The sequence below is a fragment of the Atractosteus spatula genome, chromosome 17 (assembly GCF_055471065.1).
Source record: "Atractosteus spatula isolate fAtrSpa1 chromosome 17, fAtrSpa1.hap1, whole genome shotgun sequence".
Classification (NCBI taxonomy): Eukaryota; Metazoa; Chordata; class Actinopteri; order Semionotiformes; family Lepisosteidae; genus Atractosteus; species Atractosteus spatula.
In genome coordinates, this window is record NC_142722.1 from 10255859 (window position 1) to 10273830 (window position 17972).

General features: G+C 39.5%; 2 protein-coding genes across 2 annotated transcripts; one reads left to right on the forward strand and one right to left on the reverse strand.

Moving 5' to 3' along the window:
- The first annotated feature begins 948 nt into the window (after nt 1–948).
- car15 (carbonic anhydrase 15) lies at nt 949–7852 on the forward strand. The gene is made up of 8 exons (XM_088935806.1): nt 949–1450; nt 2201–2233; nt 2868–3038; nt 3924–4069; nt 4720–4812; nt 5487–5553; nt 6661–6827; nt 7294–7852. Exons 1-8 carry the CDS (start codon nt 1387–1389, stop codon nt 7498–7500), a joined length of 948 nt encoding a protein of 315 aa, XP_088791932.1. The 5' UTR covers nt 949–1386; the 3' UTR covers nt 7501–7852.
- Nucleotides 7853–11569: 3717 nt separating this feature from the next.
- LOC148819065 (uncharacterized) lies at nt 11570–12589 on the reverse strand. Its single transcript, XM_088935964.1, has one exon. The coding sequence runs from the start codon at nt 12587–12589 to the stop codon at nt 11570–11572; it is 1020 nt and encodes a 339-aa protein (XP_088792090.1).
- Nucleotides 12590–17972: the final 5383 nt, after the last annotated feature.

Consider the following 17972-nt stretch of genomic DNA (forward strand, 5'->3'; position numbering starts at 1 on the left):
GCAGTTGAAGTCTTAACGATCTGTCGCTCCAGCCCGGCGAAACGAAGGTGGGTAACCGCTAATTTAACATTGCTCGCATGTAAAAACCTTTAGCAAACTATAAACACTTATTTAAAAATGTGTCGAAGCTATGATGTTATTTTTTTCAAAGTTTTAAAATGTCCATATACGATCCATGGATTTCATGTTTCGCGGCTTTTTTGGTGCAGTTTAAAATTATTATTATTAGTGCTTTATTTGCTTACCATTATTTTAAATTATTATCTGTAAATCGGTATAGTTGATTGAGAATACAGTACATCATTAGGGGGGACTAAGAAAAATACGAACAATTAGCTCCAAGGAGAAATATCAAGACTGGGGACCGGATTAAATAAATTTCTCTGCCCACACTACAGAAATACGTAAATCTTCCACTCGCAAATTTCTCAAGTGTAACGCGGACATCAAGTTTTGCCCTTTGGCGTTGACATTTGTATTTATTCAGGAACTGGGTCAGGATGAGGCTGAATGAGTTCTCTGAATCGCGGTTTTTTTTTTCACCAGAGATATGTGCCTTTTATATTATTCATACACATTGGATGCGTTTTATTCTTTTGTGGATTATGCTGATCAGATCAATAAAGCTGACCTTGGTTCGTGGGAAACTATGGGGCGGGCTGGTATAATAAAAAAATGTGCTTTACAAGGAAATTAATCAGCCACGGTTGATGGTGAAATTGCATGATTTAGATCTCTGGTCCTATATTTTAATTTCACCTACCCAAATATAAATACTTTACAAAAGATGGAACACACGGTCAGTTTGTCACAAGTCATCTGCATTCAACTTTTTGTATTGTCGTTATTGCGATTATATTTGCCTCAGACTGGATCGCACCATTAAGTAGCCTGTCAATCCCGAATGCGAAATTGGAGGACATAAAAAAAAGAAAAGAGTACTGTACTGTAAGTATTTCTCCCAGTCAGGCAGGCTGGCACTTCACACTGAAGTGGCTGAATACTTGCCGCATATACTCAAACTAAAATTTAACTGTAGTTTACCAACCGGTCCAACATGTGAGATCTATTGCGTGGGATTATTTAATACATCTGGGGGGCGGCTTAATTTGAGTAGCCGGGCTAAATAAACCGATTGTAATGAATATTTAGTGGGAAGCATCGTCAGCTTTTGCGTTGACTTACTGGTTGTTTGGGAGGGAAAAAAAGACGGGGACAGGGGAGACCTCCGATGTCTGAAAGGGAGCTCAAAAGTGTATAAATCTCATCCGGTCGGTGCTGCGCGTTTTGCAGAGGAGGGGTCAGTTTCGGAAAGATTCTGGGAGAGGGTCCTGCCTGGACTGTTTGTTCTAGAGAAGGACACGCTGCCCATCTCCACAGGGCGCAATGGCATTGCGGAGCTCTCTGGTTCTCCTGGTGGTGTGTCTGGCGACGGGAATTGCAAGTGAAGGTAAGAGACAGGTGGTGAAACTCTTTTCACCTGCCTCCGTGTTAGTGCACGGGCAAAGCTTAGTTTAGCAACCTGTTCAAATTTGCATGCATTTGAATAAAACTCAAACCCGGTATCTTGCTTTTCAGTTCATTTTTAATCTATTTTTAGGGAATGGAATTCTAGAACTTGTGAACTAGCCCCCTTTCCCCCTTCTTTTCTTAGTAAATTGATTTCATTGTGTTATTTTGTTAAACACCTAGGCAAGAGAAGTGTCTAAATGCGAGCTTAAAGTGTAATTCATGGTCTAAATTTAGTCTGCCGCTTGAACACCTACACAAGAGCTGGTTTATCAGTCTACTGTGTCTACATGTAAATGAACTGCCTGCTTTATGATTTCTGACGAACACCTTACCATTTTTAAGGTGTCAGGGAAAAGGAGTCCCATTTTAGTCAGGATTCTGCTATCTCTCTTTAGACTTGTGAAGATAAATTTGTACAGCTCCTGTTAAGTTTTGTTTGACAAAAAAAAACATTGAGAAGCAAGCCAAATGAAAGTCTGAAAGGTTTGTCTGCATTGCTTTATTATCATTCTGCAACATACAATACAGCTGTATACAAATACACCTACAGGCAATTTGTTAAATTCTAGCAAAACCACAAATGTAGAATCGTGTTTACTCCTCAAATGATTTTTGGTATTGTAAAAAAGAAAAAAGAAATTAAATTTATTCTTCTATTGACAGTGTTTCCTTTCTTGCTTCTGTTCAGGGGAATTCTGCTATGATGTTAGTTCTGCCTGTGGTAAGTTAGTTCAATTCAGATTATTCTCAGTCTTAATTTTCAGTATTTTCACACCACATCCCTCTCCCCTGCTCCTTCCTGTTCCCCATGTATTATTTTCTTAAATAAATGATTTAGTTACAATTATAGGAAGGTCAGCATTATGTATTACACAGTTTAAGCATTAAAAAGGCAGAAGTTCTGCAGGTATTAGAAATATATGTATAAACAAGTCTCTTGGTATTCCAGTAAAGCGCTAGACCAGTACGGCTTGCTTTCAGTAGGTGTAAATTTATTGAGGGGATAGTTAACATGGATGTAGAAATAGTAAAAGTTTTGCTTAACTAGCATGTTAGAGTTCTTTGGACAAGCAAAAGAGTAATGGACACTCATAGCATACTTTCAGAAGACTCTGGATAAAGCTCCTCATAAAAGATTGAGTCTCAAAAGCCAAATACTGCTGGCAGCAGGGATTTAAGGTCATGCTTGGGTTTAGATTAAGAACTGGTTAATGGTCAGAAAACAGGATATAGAAAAGGCATAAATGTTCTAATTAGAGTGGTGTAATTAGCAGAGCTCTTTCAGTGATACGCTTGCAGTAACTAGAAGTGCAGTCATTCATCTGAGCCAACATGTCCTCTTCTTTTGAATTCAGGTCCGAGTCATTGGCCAGATTTGGATTCTACATGTGGGGGGAAAGAGCAGTCCCCAATCAATGTGAACCGTAAGGGATTAATGAGAAACAGCTCTTTGAATCAGATTGATTTCCAGGGCTATGACACAGCTCCAGAAGCAACATGGACAATCTCAAACAATGGCCATGCGAGTAAGTCATTTGAAATATCGAAGATGGTTCATTTTGTAAACGATGTAGATGGATAAATAGGAAGGAACAGCTCATGTGGAAATATTAAGGTTTTCAGCTACTGTTTTCTCTTAATTTGGAATAGTTTTAATTTTGAGCTAGCACAGAAGATGTGCATTTAACCACCAAGATATGCACTGTGGTGCCAACAATTCTAATGACATGGGCCCTATTCAACTTCGTTTTGCCTGCTCAGTTAAAGAGCCTTTATTAGTTGATATTTGTTGAGCCCCTCAGGACCCTCTCCCTTAGGTTCCTTTTATGTATTAATGATCCCAAATTTTAGGAGATTAGAATTTTATGCTATTTAGTGTATATTAGGAGCCTTTCCAGATTAAAAAACAGACATGCCAATCAGTCTTGCATTACATCACTGTTCGATTATGACTAGGATTCCCCAGGCTGTAGTGCCCAAGTGGCACAGCGCCGGTGAGGTAGGATGATGGTTAGTTATCAAGGGTCGTCTTGACTCTTGGCTCTCTGAATTGCTGGGTGCCTGCCAGCTTGCAGTGACATCAGTGAAAGACACACTGCTCCTCCAGTTGGCAGTAACCCTCCTGTAAGGCACTATGGAGCTTACAGCTTGTCCAAAGATGAGTGGCCCTGACTCGTGGGCATGACGGAGGCATACACAACAGTGTACAAAAGTCTCCTGCGCTACAGGAGTCATTTTTATGAGCTGACTCCCTAAAACAATTGGCAGCTCTATGTTGCAGGGTGAGTAGTGAAAAGTAATTTGCAGTTTCAATGCTTTTAAAAAAAAATGTTTCGTTTAACTGTGATGTCTTCTGCTCTCTGTATTGTTGCCACTGCGTGCTGTTAAACTTGCCATTTACAATTTTGAAGTTGTAGTAACCGTAGGAGGTGAGATGCAGATGAGCGGAGGAGGTTTGCCTACGACATACAAACCGTTACAGTTCCATTTCCACTGGGGCAGTCCTGCTTCAAAGGGGTCAGAACACACTCTCGATAAGAAGCAATATTATATGGAGGTACCGTATACTTTTTCTGATTTTGTGGTAATCAAAATCACAGAAGTTCATTGCCTGGAGCGTAATATTTAAAAAGCAATGTCATAAGAAATTTGTAAACTGTTTAATTCAGGCTTGCTCTTGACAACCTCATTTTATGTAATTCTGGGGCGACCGCTGCATCAAGCCAGCATCAGCACATACAGTAGTATTCATTAGACTCAATTTGTCATTGGATTTGTTAAGCTGTTTTATGATGTTTAAGGTGAACCATTATTGATTTTTCCTTTCAAAACACTTCCTAACACTTCTGTTTTTTTCATTTATTAAATTATCTGACTTGATTACTTTGTCTTTGAACATTAAGAATACCAACTTTAAGTTACTGTTCTAGGTACTTTTAAATATACAATGTACAATTAAGTACCTATAATCTTGCTACTGTATCAGTCACTTCCTTATAACTCCAGCACTTCAGCTACTGGGCATTGAATCCTCTGTATCTATTTAGGGGAATGATAAGGCAAGGTTATTTAGAGGTCAGACAATTTTATAATCTTTTGTAATGCTAATGTAATGCCACTTGGTCATTTTTGCTTTCCTACTACAAAAATATAATGTGCAGCGTAGGAAAAGAAGAACCTTAAATATGTTTTTGTTTTCTTTTGCAGTTGCACGTCGTGCACATTAAGTCAGAGTACGAGGACATAGCTAGTGCCTTAAGTGATCGAAAAGGTGTAGCTGTTTTGGGAGTCTTTTTGGATGTAAGTTCACAGCCTTTTAATATATTTCTGCCACTTTTTAAATTAATAGATATTCTATGTTTCAGTTGCATTTCATCTCATTCTGTGGCAAAACTTTCGTACTGAATTTCCGGTTAGTATTATGGGTTAAAGATACACAATGTACACAATAACTTTGGTTACAGAAGGTTAGTCACTTTCAGAAAACCATAAGCAAATTGTGTTCTGAAGCAAAAGGCATTAAAACTATTGGTTTTGGCAGAATATCAACTTTTTTCATGTACTAAACATATTTTAGATAAGGTGGGTAGCTGCGTCAGCATGCATAGGCTGAAAAGGAACAAGTAATAGGTTTATTCCATGCTGAAAAAAAGAAGAAAGAGAACATAACGTTTCGGCCGTGAAGAAGGCACCTGAAGACAGCTGAAGAAGGCTCCACGGCCGAAACGTTGTGTTCTCTTTCTTCTTTTTTTCAGCATGGAATAAACCTATATTTTAGATAACTTGTCTTTACTTTGTTATAAGGTTATACAGATTTGATGGTTGGAAAAATGACCTGCAGTACCTGTTATTAACAAATTTCAATGATAAATCCTATCTTCTAGAATTGATGTCCTGAAGAAGAAAATGGATTAGATAGAAAACGTGTTAAACCTTAAACAATACATTTATTTCTGAATTTTTTTTATTTGCAGGTGACTGACACTGATAACGGTAACCTCAGTACTATCACCGATGCACTACCAGATGTTATCTACAAAGGTTAGTGCCTGTCTTTACCCTGTTTCAGTATACAGCCTTTGTGACAACATTTTCATTAATGTCGATTTGAAAATTGTCTGGAATATAATTCACCAAATTCAGGTAATTTATTCCCAGAAACCCTTTCGTATAGTGAACATTTGTAAAAAGAAAATCATTTTCCATTACAGTATATCTCATGGGGAACAATTACAATCCAATACGGACCCCAGAAACTCCACCACTACTTTTACTTTTTTCACACAGAAATGACCAAAGAAACTAATTCTTAACATTCATTCTGTGGTTTGTGTTTTTAGTAATAAAAACACTGCTTACCTAGTTAGACATCATTAATCATACTTTAGTACAGTACTGTATAGTAACCCGTTCATTTGCTTTTCGTGTAATTACACACACACTCACAATTTTTCCAGCTTCTTAACACCTTTAGGGTCCATGATCAAGTCTAAATCACAGTTTTTGTTCCACGAAAAGTAAGAATGCACAGCGAACAACGCAGGAAGCACGACGCGGTGAACTGTATCACACATGTCTCTCCTGCTTCTCCACAGGCGCTGTGCTGGCTCTTACCCATGCTAGTTAGGGGAATGTGATGCGCATACTCAATATGAAATGGGTCGTATGACACCCTCCTCTTCACTCTTTATATTTGGTGGAGGTTTTGACATTTTTCTTAGTATTGCTTCTTCCTAGTTTCGAAGTTAGCTTTCATTATTCGAAGTGTGCGTAACAATTCACATGCCTCATAAAATACAGTAGTATAGAATTTTCATAAAAATAAGATTTGTAAAAAGAGGTAAGGGTGTACTGGAGAAAATAAATGATGTCTACATACTGAGACTTAGACTTAATGAGTTCCTCCCCACTGAGAGCTGATGTGTGGGGAGCGTTCTGGCGCACTATGGCTGCCGTCGCATCATCCAGGTGAGGCTGAGGGGAGTCCCCATTACCTGTAGAGCGCTTTGAGTGGAGTGTCCAGAAAAGCGCTATATAAGTGTAAGCAATTATTATTATTACTTATAAAATGTATGGTTTATAGCATATAGCATGGTCCACATTCAGTGTATTGGTTTATCCCAACTTTTATTCTAATTTTTTTGGTAGGTTCTTCAAAGGATTTGCCTGCTACATTTCCGCTGGGTAACCTTCTCCCTCCAAAACAAAATCTGACCAGATACTATAGATATGATGGTTCCCTGACAACTCCTGGCTGTAATGAGGCTGTCATCTGGACAGTGTTTGAATCACCCATCAAGATTGGCCTGGAACAGGCAAGTTTAATTCTACAAACATTCATACTTTATACTTGATTTTTAACAGCACAGTGAATTTCTAATTCATATGGAGCACAATTAAAAATAATTAGCAATAAGCAGATGACTTAATCCTTACTATTAGTCATCATTAGTGATAAAAATGTATATAGAGATGCATTCTGTGAGTAGTTTCCATGTAAATAGAAGTGAAAGTATATAAACTACACCTTTAATATATTGCGGCATTCATAAGCATCTGTGCCATGAAGGTTTCTTGTCAGAATGCCCTGAATTCCTCCTCTTTCCAATAACTATAATAATAAATACGGGTAATAATAACTTTATTATTTTGCTACATTGAACGACTTTGATGGTGTGGATGAATGTGTATGTTTCAGATACTTGCAAATCGGACTTTCACTTCAAGCCAGATGTGTTTGGATATGTTCTCACCTCACTTTTGTTTTTTGCGCTCTTTTAGTACAAATTGTTCGCCGACACCATTCTTTCTACGGCAGATGGGGATTCATCCACTGAGAAGCTGATAAACAATTTTCGTTCTGTTCAAGAATTAAACAGTCGCACTGTTTATGCTTCCAGGGATGCTACTGTTCTCAGTTGTGGCAACATTCCACTGTTGAGCTTTGTCTTATCAGTCCTTCCATTCCTGGCTATGAGGCTGACTTAAATGTGTAACGTTCTTTTAAAACGTTTTTTAAAAATGAGTTCCTGTTGACAATAGATGAGTTCTACAGTTGGGGAGGACAAAGAAAGTGTGCAAAGTTTACACATCTACAAATAGAGAATCTGTTTTTGAATCTTAAAAAAAGTTGTGTAGAAACACTACATACAGACCATTTGGGGGTTTTTATTAAAAAAAAAAATATTTCAATATGTTTGCCAAGTCTAATTCTCAATGAATTAATATGTAATGATTAAATGTAATGTTGTATTGAATTTAGTTTTTTTAAACTATTTTTAATGGATGCGATGTTTCCAATATGTGCAAATCTGAAATTAAAAGTTTGATTTCACTTCCATTGTTTGATTATCTTTGCTCAGCAGTCTTAACTTTTATCATATTACTAAAGTTAAGTAATATTATGACCGAGGAACATTTAATCATGTTCCTCGGTCGTAAGATTGTCTTTGTGTTCCTAGTTCCTAGTACTGCCCGCTCTTACAAGTGTGGATAGTAAAATACCGTAATTCTTTGTTTTTTTAATTGAAATCCCTTAAAGTGAGCAAACAAAAATGTTTTGTTTAAAACAGTGCTTTTAATTGTTGTCTTCTTTCGCGAGGATGTACTTACATGTAGAAAATGGATAATTACATTGGATCCTAGCTGGGAATTGTATTTGAATATCCTGACGTTTGTGGCATTTCTGCTGGTGTTAGTCTTGTGCTGCAGTAGTGCCTCATTCAGCCACAGGAGAGATCTGTTCGTCTGTGTGAAATAGATCTCTGTATTTAATTTCTTTTACTTGTTTTTTCTCCTCCTTTTCACTTTAAAACATTCACCAAACTCATGCTTGATCTTGGTCTGATCAAAAACCTATCCCCTTTCATATGTCATATGTCTCCCCCAAGTCCATATAAAATGTTATTTTTGCTTGAAATATGACTAAAAAGGGAAAACCTTCAAAATGAAAAATGAATATTTGAGATGATCTGTGATCTATGATTTTATTTTTTGTCCATTAATTGGAAAGTTCTAAGAAATGCATACTTGATACTATTTTGGGAGGATGTTTTTTGTCTGCTGGAGTACTGTGATTCTCTAGAAATGAATGCAACATCCTGGTAAGCAGCAAAAAATGAAATCTTTGCCACTCAAGTTCAAATTACCTTTTTAATGAACATCAGTGAAATGGAGCAAGCCAGTGAAAGGAATTATTGTGATCGTTTTTTCTTTTCATTTAGAGATTAGCAAGATTTCCAATGGTTTAGATTTAGATTACAAAATTAATTTGTGTAACCAACGTGAGATTGTCATTGTGTGAGAGGAGAGATACAACTCAGAAGGCTGTAATTACATACAGAATGTGTTGTACTGTTAGGCCTGAGTAATAAACAGCATTTTTATTACAAACTGGGATAAAAAAGGAAGCTGTTCTCATATACTGCTTAAACGTTTGCTGGTAGTTAATGTTAGTCTTTTAAGCTAATAAAATTTTGTTTTCTTTGGTAGAAAACATTTTTCCATTTCATGGGTAAACCGGAGAATATCCCAGCAAGCAGCAGTCCATCAGCAGTCCATTGCTTGGGCACACACAGACTCAGACACGCACACACACCAGTTTTCCTAGAAGTCAATTAACCTGCCAGTTTGTCTTTGAAATAAGGAAGGAGACCATTCAAATAGAACTCCAGGAACTGAACCCAGGGTTCCAGTGATACAAGGTAGAAGTGCTAACCACTGCACAATCATGCAGGGAAAACCATCTCTAGTAAATTGAGAGAACCTTTTCAAGATGTTTTTATTCTGTATTTGATGTATTGTGGAATATATAAAGTTTGGGGGTACTACTGAGTGACATTAATATAAAGTGGCACCTGCATATCTTTCCTGAAGTAAGTATGGTATTCTTTTTTGTCTTTCTTTTTTAATGAAAGCTTTTTGTTTTTTAGTTTTTAGGAATTACCCACACTCAATTGTATGCTTTACGTATATCAGACATTCTGATTTTCTTGAACTGTTGTATGAAACATGATAATAGTAAACTAATCATCATCATTTGCTACTGGTGTTAATCCTCAAGATCGTAAACAGTCTTATTAAGAGAAAACTGTAATATCATCAACTATTTATATTTACCATTTAAATATTGAAACCACATATCGTTCAACTACCATCAATACTCTTGCAATAAAGCACAGCTGACAAGAATTCTGAGGAATGTTGTTTTCTGTGTTAAACATCCTTTCTGACGCAGATAATGCAATACAAATAAAAGGACATGGTAAAAAAAAATGTATTATGCAAGTCCCCTTTCTTTCCCTTTGACCAAAATGCACTGTATTTAGCTCATTGTCTGGTGATGCAGTTTGTTCTGGCTGGCCTTCTGTCTGACCTCTGACCTGCACAATTTCTGTGTGCGCCCCATCTTTTGCCTTTTCCATCTGGAGTTCAAAGCCCCTTTGTGGGAAAATGCTACAAGGCCTTTTAGAAAAAAACCCAGAAAAGTAGAGACTCTGGATTGCACTGAATCAGCATGACGAGCAGTAGTCACAACTGTTTTCTGTTTGGCTCATCTTAATCCCCTCAGGAAATACTCTGGCTAAAAGGCTGCGTTTTGAAACTGACTCCAGAAGCAAACGTCTTGTGCTTTTAAATGCCACTTTCTTTGTGGATGTGTTGAGCTGTACCTAAAAGCAAAAATATACAGTACAGTTTGTTTCTTGTTTTCAGCTTCTTTGCAAGAAATGAATTCTGGGCTTTGCCTTTTCTGGGCATTATGTTTACCTTGGAAAGGAAGTGGAAGTGTCTGTCTGGCTAAATTGGCCGCACTTCCACATTGTGTGTCCACTGTCTGCATCTGTCTCTTAGAAGTTTCAGATCAACAAATTATTCCCCCTTCCCCTCATTTATTGTGGCTACCACCACAATCCTGTTCTCGAGAAAACAGGTCAGTTCAACAGGTTTTTTTTTTTTTCTCCTTTGCACATCTTTGCATTCCTATGAATGTCTAAAACTACTGTGTAATGCGTAATGTACTGTGTAATGTGCGCTGTTCTACCAAAAGCAGCTTCCATGAGGTGTTTGATTCTAGCAAATTCGAACTTGTTGAGTTCACTGCCTGGATCAAACTTAATAACTTTCTTCTCCGGTCTTACTTGTAAGATCAAATCCAAATTTCCTTTTGGCAGGGTTGGTTGCATTATTAACATGGAGTGCTGCCAACATATCCATAGGCAGTTTCTTAGAATGACTTTTAGGAGAGAGATTTATGTTTTACATGAGTAGAGCAAACACTTGTATTTTGTGAATTCAAGGCCAATCCTATCCACTACAGTATACCAGTATGCACTCAGCTGTTCTGCTGAAAGAATCTGAGGTCACCCCCTGGGCTTTGTAACCAATCTCATGAGAGATCAGTGCTCAACTTTATCTTTTCAGACTCTAATGTTCTATTAAAGAGATAAAAAAGTAAGCTCTGTCCATTTTCCCAGCAAGTCAATCAGCAGCAATGGAACTCACAGTCCCTTAGCACTGTTTCCCTTTACTAACTCTAAATAACTGAACCTTACTGAACCCCAAGCAATCAGGGAGAGGAAAGAATTTAAGGCTCAAGTTAAATGTTTTATGGGGCTTTTAAATCAACCACTGAAAGCACAATAATTACAGGAAAAAAAACATCTCGCACTTATCAACAATCAGTCATTACCAGTTTACAACAGAGTACGCCAAAAATTCGTATGTTTTCAAGGCAGTAATTTTGAAGGCTCTATAGAACATATATTATGTGGAAAAATAATAAATACCTGACAGAAATTTCAAGTGTCAGCAATTTATTGTTTTGGGAAATAATTACATTTGTAACACAATTTAAAAGAGAAGAAAACTACAATGTACAATATGCTCATATTTCTAAACTCTTGGCTCAGCTTGGGACAAAGGAAACAACGAACAAAATGTAAACCAGGTTTGCTGATGGTCACAGAGACTGACAGCAGATTGAGTCACTTAACTCCTGATGCTGTACCTCCTATCTGATCCAGCATCCCCTCTGTCAGCTTTCAAAGTCAGATTGCAATCAAGGGTATTTAGTGACGGAGCTCCCCAGCCGGGCCTTACTTCTAATCAGCTTCACTGTGTTTCCAATATTAGGTGGACATGCAGGGGGCAGGCCCGTGGCCTTGGAGAATTTTGTGCTATGAGAAGCCAGAACGTGAAAGTCCGGGGATTCAAGCAGGAGAAGGCTGCTGTACTTCTCTTTGGTTGACCCCAAAGTGTCTGATTTGGACCGGGGACCCAGGGTAGCCATGAGGGCTGTTTGAGGGGTGATGGTAGTCATGGTGCGGTTGAGAACTCGGTTCCGGCCAGGAACCAGTGACGGCACAGAAAGGGACTTGTGCTTGTTCTCCAGACTTCTCCCGCTGGGCTGGAGGTGCTCTCCTGGATGGTTAATCTTCTGCAGCATGGTCTTCCAGGGGTCTGTACTTCTGGGTGTGACTAGGAGTTTGGACTCCAGGGTTTTCATGGCATTGTCGCAGTAGGCCTGCATCTCTGTGCGCAACTGAGCTATTTCCAATTTAAATTCCTTCCTCAGCAACTCTGCGCTGGCCTGCAGTTCCTCTCTCAAAGCAGCTACTTCTGCTCCCTCCTCACAGTCCTGTTGACTGGTGCTGCAGTCGTCTTCCTCCATTGCTCCGCTCACAGCCTGGTTTGTCTCCTCTGGCCCCCCGTCCCCGCCTTTGTCCAGCTCTCCCCGGGCGACCCTCTGAATGACATCTAAAATCCCTCTCCTGTGGAAGTCCACACCAACCTGAGCTCGTATCTGCTTCCGTACCTGAGCTAAAAGCGATTGCATTCTCACCTGCTTCATCCCCTGAGCGGGATCGCAGTCCTCGTTGCTCTCCTCTTCGGCGCAAGGTGTTGCTGGTTTGTCTGCCTCGTAACCAGACTCTGCCTTGGAGGAGGAAAGTTGCTCTGGCTCCTCAGGGCCGCTGAGCTGGTCTCCTCCAGTTTCTGCTCCAGCCTGCTCCTCCGTTTCCTCTTTCAGTTGCTTTTCTGCGTTTGTCTGAAGCTCTTTTTCATTATTGTCTGAGGCCATGCTTTCAATACAGTGTTTCTAACAACCCTGAACTTGTTTCCTTCTGAAAAGCTAGTCAGTGATCTGCCTGTAAAGACTTCAGGTGCATCTCCAGTCCCAGAAGGGCTTCCCTGTGTCATCCAATACAGATAAGCTCTGGGCCACAGTGACTCTACCTCTGGTGTGCTTAACAAACACACCTGTGGTTTGAAGAGGCTGGCTTTACACTGCCTGGGGCATATTTTTGCACAATCACCTTTACTAATGAGAACTCCCGGCTTGCAAAGGCAAGAGGATCTGGTATTTACTTTACTGAGGTGAAGTAATATTTATATTACTCTCCACAAACAGATAAGTCTTTTCTTTGTGCTACAACCTTAAGACTGTCCCTATGCTCAGACTACACCCTACGTATTAGGAATGTTTAATTAGTTCAGTGGTAATTTGTCAAGGCATTAGTAGTTTTCTGGCATTAAATAACTTATTTATTTTCAAAGAATATTTTAGCAGGAATATATCCCCTAACTGGTATGATGAACCTTAAATAAGCTAAAAGACATTTGAGCAAATTATTAAATGTAGTTTAGTAGTTTAGGACACACCAGTTTTGGGGAGCTTCACAAACACATCAGATCAGTTTTGTAACTGAAATCCATGGATGAAGGCTGACATTTTAACATGGAAAAGATTAAATGTTGTTTTCTGCACTCCTGCGTTCCTCTACTTGTGGCTCAAGGAAACAGGATGTAGGGTCAGTCCAAGTTCAATGAAAAATGTGTGAAGTCCAAAATTCACAGTTGCACTGTTTGAAAAAGATTGATTTGTTTTTTAAAATCCCAAGGTGATTCATAAATGAAAAACAAAAGATCTGCAAAACATTTGAAGTGATTTTTTCATATCCAGCCAAATAACTGTACTTTAATTTATGCTATGTTGAATTTTCAAAAAATGCAGCTAATTATCCTTAAAGCGGACAGTTTTTTCTTAAGCTAATGCCATCATTACATGTCTTAATTGCTTCTCCTGATACCTCACACATAACAAGAAATCTCCAGGCAGTGGTTACAGAAAACAACCCCCCTCAGAATTGATTCTAAAGGGAGCGTTTTCTCAAGGAACATTGTAAATGAACGTATACATTTCCACAGGCCTTAGTTTGTGTTTAGGTTTTTAGCATGACAAGATGTTTGGGACACATTTCTGTAAGGGATGATGTCCCTTGCCAAACTTTATAACCTCTTTTCTTGGCACAGCGTACACAATCATGTAAATATGAGAAAACAACTTGGAGTGTTGTTGGTTTGTTGTATTTCATTTTCATTTTGAGGTATAGTTTTAAATGTACCCACATAATTACACTTAAAATATGTGTTATCATACAGTATGTGACCAAAAACTGCATGTTTATTGTTCAGGGATAAACTCTCCATAATATTAATTTAAGGCTCTAATCATATATACCTAAAAATGCTAAAAACCCTTGTGTTTCACTACGGCTTCCAGTAGCTTTAGGACCGACCTGTTATAGAATATATCTACAGCCCAGAAGTATATTTGAGACATTAACCAGTTTGGGGTCTTAGTGTTTAGTTGAGATTCCACATCAACTCCTGTATTAGATTGTCTATCATCTGTTCATATGCCTTATTCCTCAGTGAGCACTTCAGAAATTGATGACAAGAGGGATAATAAAAAAACGAACATGGCAAAATGATTAAGTATTTAATGGCACTAAGACTAGGATTTTAACAATAATAACATTGCTTAACGTGGGTTTTCACAAGATTCGTCTCCATCTACCAGTTATGTGTCCGAAACTGATTTTTTAAAATGAAAATGGAGTAAAGGCTCTGATGTGAATTTCATCAAAAAGGAAAGATGTTGTGCAACACTGTGTTAGAGTGTACGTGTGCTAACTGCTTGTCCTATAATTGTGATTATACTGCACAAGCATAGCAACATTATAAGGCTGCCTTACATCTTCAGCTCTTAAAGTCCACCTCTGAATGACCCTCCCTGACAATTCCATCTCAGCTGCTCTGTGTCTCTGCAGCACAGCCAGTAGGAAACAGTGTAACAACTCCATTGCAGATGATGTGATATTTCATATTTTGTGCTGCCACTTCATTTCTATGGTATCGTGTTTTGTTGCCTGAACACAAAGCCTATTCATTGCAGAAGCTGGGAGGACTCTGGCCAAGGGCTGCTTTGTAACTTTCCATGCGGGCCAGGCTGACAGGTCACAGTCTCTTGACGGCTGGAGTGACAGCACAAGACAATCTGATCGGAATAGCAATCAGTTACCTTTGCTGACAGCAGGCACAAGATGCAGAGGGCCTAGCCAAGACACATAGACCTGACAAAATTCCCACAGGCCTCCGCATGTGATGTATTCAGCCTTGTCTTTATCTCTTGTCAAGTGACTTTAGGTTTGGTGTGACGAAGTGGCTAAAGGCAAACTAGTTTTTTCAAAAAGCCTGGTTGTTTGTTCGCTTTTGCCTGACCTTAGTCTGAAAGGGGTTGTAGTGATGGTATTTAGTTTTTTAAATTGTTTAGTTAAATTGTTTGAATTTCTTAAGGGGGCTCTTCGTTTTTTCTCTTGTAGCTCAATCGGGCCCATAAGGGGACTAGAAATCAGGACCATAACTCATGGGTGCATGAGTCTTGTGGCAATCCAAAATCATCCTTTCAGCTGCCAGACCCCAGCTCTAAGAAAACACCGTCTGAAAAAGCTCCTGATCAGCTTAATGGTTAAAGGCGTGTGGTTCGAACACAGGGGGAGGTCTCTGATCCAGGAGTCACAGGTCTGAGCCTGGGTCGTGTCACTAGCTGTCTACAAGTGGGAAAGCCCTAACGGAGGAGCACATCCGAGATAGTGGTCCAGGGTCCCCTGCGTTTCCATGATTCACTGACCCCTGCAACCCCCGGTGCCTCTGGCTCTGGGCTGTGTGCCTGCGACAAGTTAAACAACAAGGGAACGAAGGTCAGTGACGATCGCCTGAACTTCCTCACTCTCAGCGTGTGCACTGATAGGGTTTGCATCTGTGACTGGTGATGCCCAAAATGGGCGGGTACAACAAAAAATGATTGTTCTCATTTTCAAAAAGGCTTCCAAAAACTGTGGAAATGCTCTGTGCCAAGGCATCAGTTTTTAATATTAACATCTAGGTATCCCCATGGAGTGAACAGAGCAGAAGTCTTTATTGTAGTATAAAGTCTGATGTGCGTCCAAGAGAGTGTCACAAGAAAGATAGAAGACTCTCTGTGTCCTTTCTTCAAGAAAAGATCTGAGCTCTGGAACAGCTGGGCTGGAAGGGGTGACATCTCTTCCCAGCCCTGGGAGAATGGGAGCACAGGAGAGTGGGATGAGCTCATACTCGCCTTGCTGTGACCCCTGTGACAGCTGAGCAGGTCACTCACTGCAGTCATTCACAGCTCTCCCCCACAGTCTCCAGAAGTCAGCGTAGTGGACTGAAAGGGCCAAGCGGTCTCGTCATTCTGGGGGGCTCCTGCTGGCTTCCATTCTTGGAAGATTCCTCCTGTCCAACGACCCACGTGATTCTTGTCCTCGTCTGTTTTGACTCCGTCCTGACCTTTCACATGTGACAGCTTCAGGCACGGAGGGGCATTCGTTTTTTTTATAGTCTAATAGCTCAGAAAAACATCTAAAACAAGAAAGAACTAATAAACTGACTGAAAACCAAAACAAAAACGTCAGCCTTGGTCACAGAACAATGAAGAGCGCAGAAGAGTGTGGTGCAGCTCAGCTGTCATTGGCCGAGCGCCTGCTGGCCTGCACAGCAGAAATAAGAGCTGGATCTGACCTCCAGATGATTCAGTGGCTAGAGGCACAGAGTGAAAGGAGCTGCAAAGTGGGGTGGTGGCAGGCAGGCGCTGGACAGCAGCTATAAATAGAGACAGAAAACACTTCACTGTGCCAAAGTGTAGGGAAAGCTGAGCATAGCAGAGGAAAAATTACCTGATGTCCATTACTTTGAAAAAGAAGGGACAACTGCTGTACTGTATTGTGGAGGTACAATTCAAAAATGTATTCATAAAGTAATCATACATAGCCTCATTAAGAGCATAATGTTTGCCGACAAGAGGAAGCCACTCAGTCTAACCTGTCTGATTTTTAATTAATTGATCTGAGGGTCTCATCCTTATTGCTTGAAGGAAGCAATGATGTCACCTTTGGGAACAGGGCTAGACAGCTTGTTCTAGTCTCCCATAAATCTTTTTGTGAAGTAGTGCCTCCTGTTCTTCATTCTTGATTTTAAATCCACTTCTCTTTAGACTTTGTGTCATCAGGCTCAGTTTTTGCAAAAAGACTTGCAATATTCTTTTTTGTCTCTCAGCCATTTGATATGTTTGTTGACATGTGCTTGCAGCTCATTAAGCCCTCTTCCTGTAGCTGCATCCTGTTCTTTTTAAATAATTTTTAATGTCTTTCTATCTCCTTATATTTTTCCAGTTTAACTTATCATTGATTCATCAAGCCATTGAAACCACTGCTTCCCAACCTTCGAGTGACATATTCTTGGGATGAATCTGCTCTGTGCTTCAAGCAGATTGTCTGCTGGTTCCACATCTGTCTCATTCTCAAATTCTGGCTCATTCCTCTAAGTTCTGCTTTTCTACAGTTGAAAACCTTTGTTTAGGACTCCACCTGTACAGTCTGCAAAGCACACCATTTTGTGATAATGGTTCCCTGATAGTTCTGTCATCTTTGTTCTCCTCACCCTGTCTTGAATGTTTGAAAAGACAAGATCAATACAAGCATTTCCTCTGGGACAAGAAAACATTCAATGGTCTTAGCACCTGCTGACCTGTATAGTTTTTAACATTGTATCTGAGGAAAATTAAAATCTTTAATGATAATATTTTCTTCCTTTACACATGTTTCAGACTTCTATAGAATTGCATTATAGTTGAATAATTTCCATTGGAATTTGCTAATGTGTAGTATAATTGTTTTTTTTGTAAGTCTGACCAATGTACAGTAGATTCTGAGATGCTGTGCCTGACTGCTCTTTCCAATGTACAGTATAGTGCTACATCTCCACCTCTTCCATGTTTCCTGCCTCTCCTGAGTGCTGCTAGCCCTGTAAGATACTCTCCAATGCTCTGTAGTAAAATCTGACGTCAAGCACATTTGCATTTGCGTTGCTGTCCGAAATCATCTCACGCGCTCTCTGTACGGAGCCCAGGAGAGATGTGTCCTTTAATGTGCTCTCAGTTACACAGCTCACACTGACTGCCCCTTCTGTGCTGGCTCTGTTTCCCACTGAGTTATTCTTGGCCAGGACACACTCTTTAAAAGGTCAAGGAAATTGTCACACAATTCTGACCTTCATTCCTCAGATTGCTGCTGGAGCTGGGCTTTGAGGAATGTTTAAACCTG

Coding starts and splice junctions, on each gene's coding strand:
- car15 (XM_088935806.1), top strand. CDS start 1,387: ATGGCATTGCGGAGCTCTCTGGTTCTCCTGGTGGTGTGTCTGGCGACG. Junction 2,234..2,867: donor TGATGTTAGTTCTGCCTGTG/GTAAGTTAGTTC, acceptor TTTTGAATTCAG/GTCCGAGTCATTGGCCAGAT. Junction 4,813..5,486: donor TTTTGGGAGTCTTTTTGGAT/GTAAGTTCACAG, acceptor TTTTATTTGCAG/GTGACTGACACTGATAACGG.
- LOC148819065 (XM_088935964.1), bottom strand. CDS start 12,589: ATGGCCTCAGACAATAATGAAAAAGAGCTTCAGACAAACGCAGAAAAG.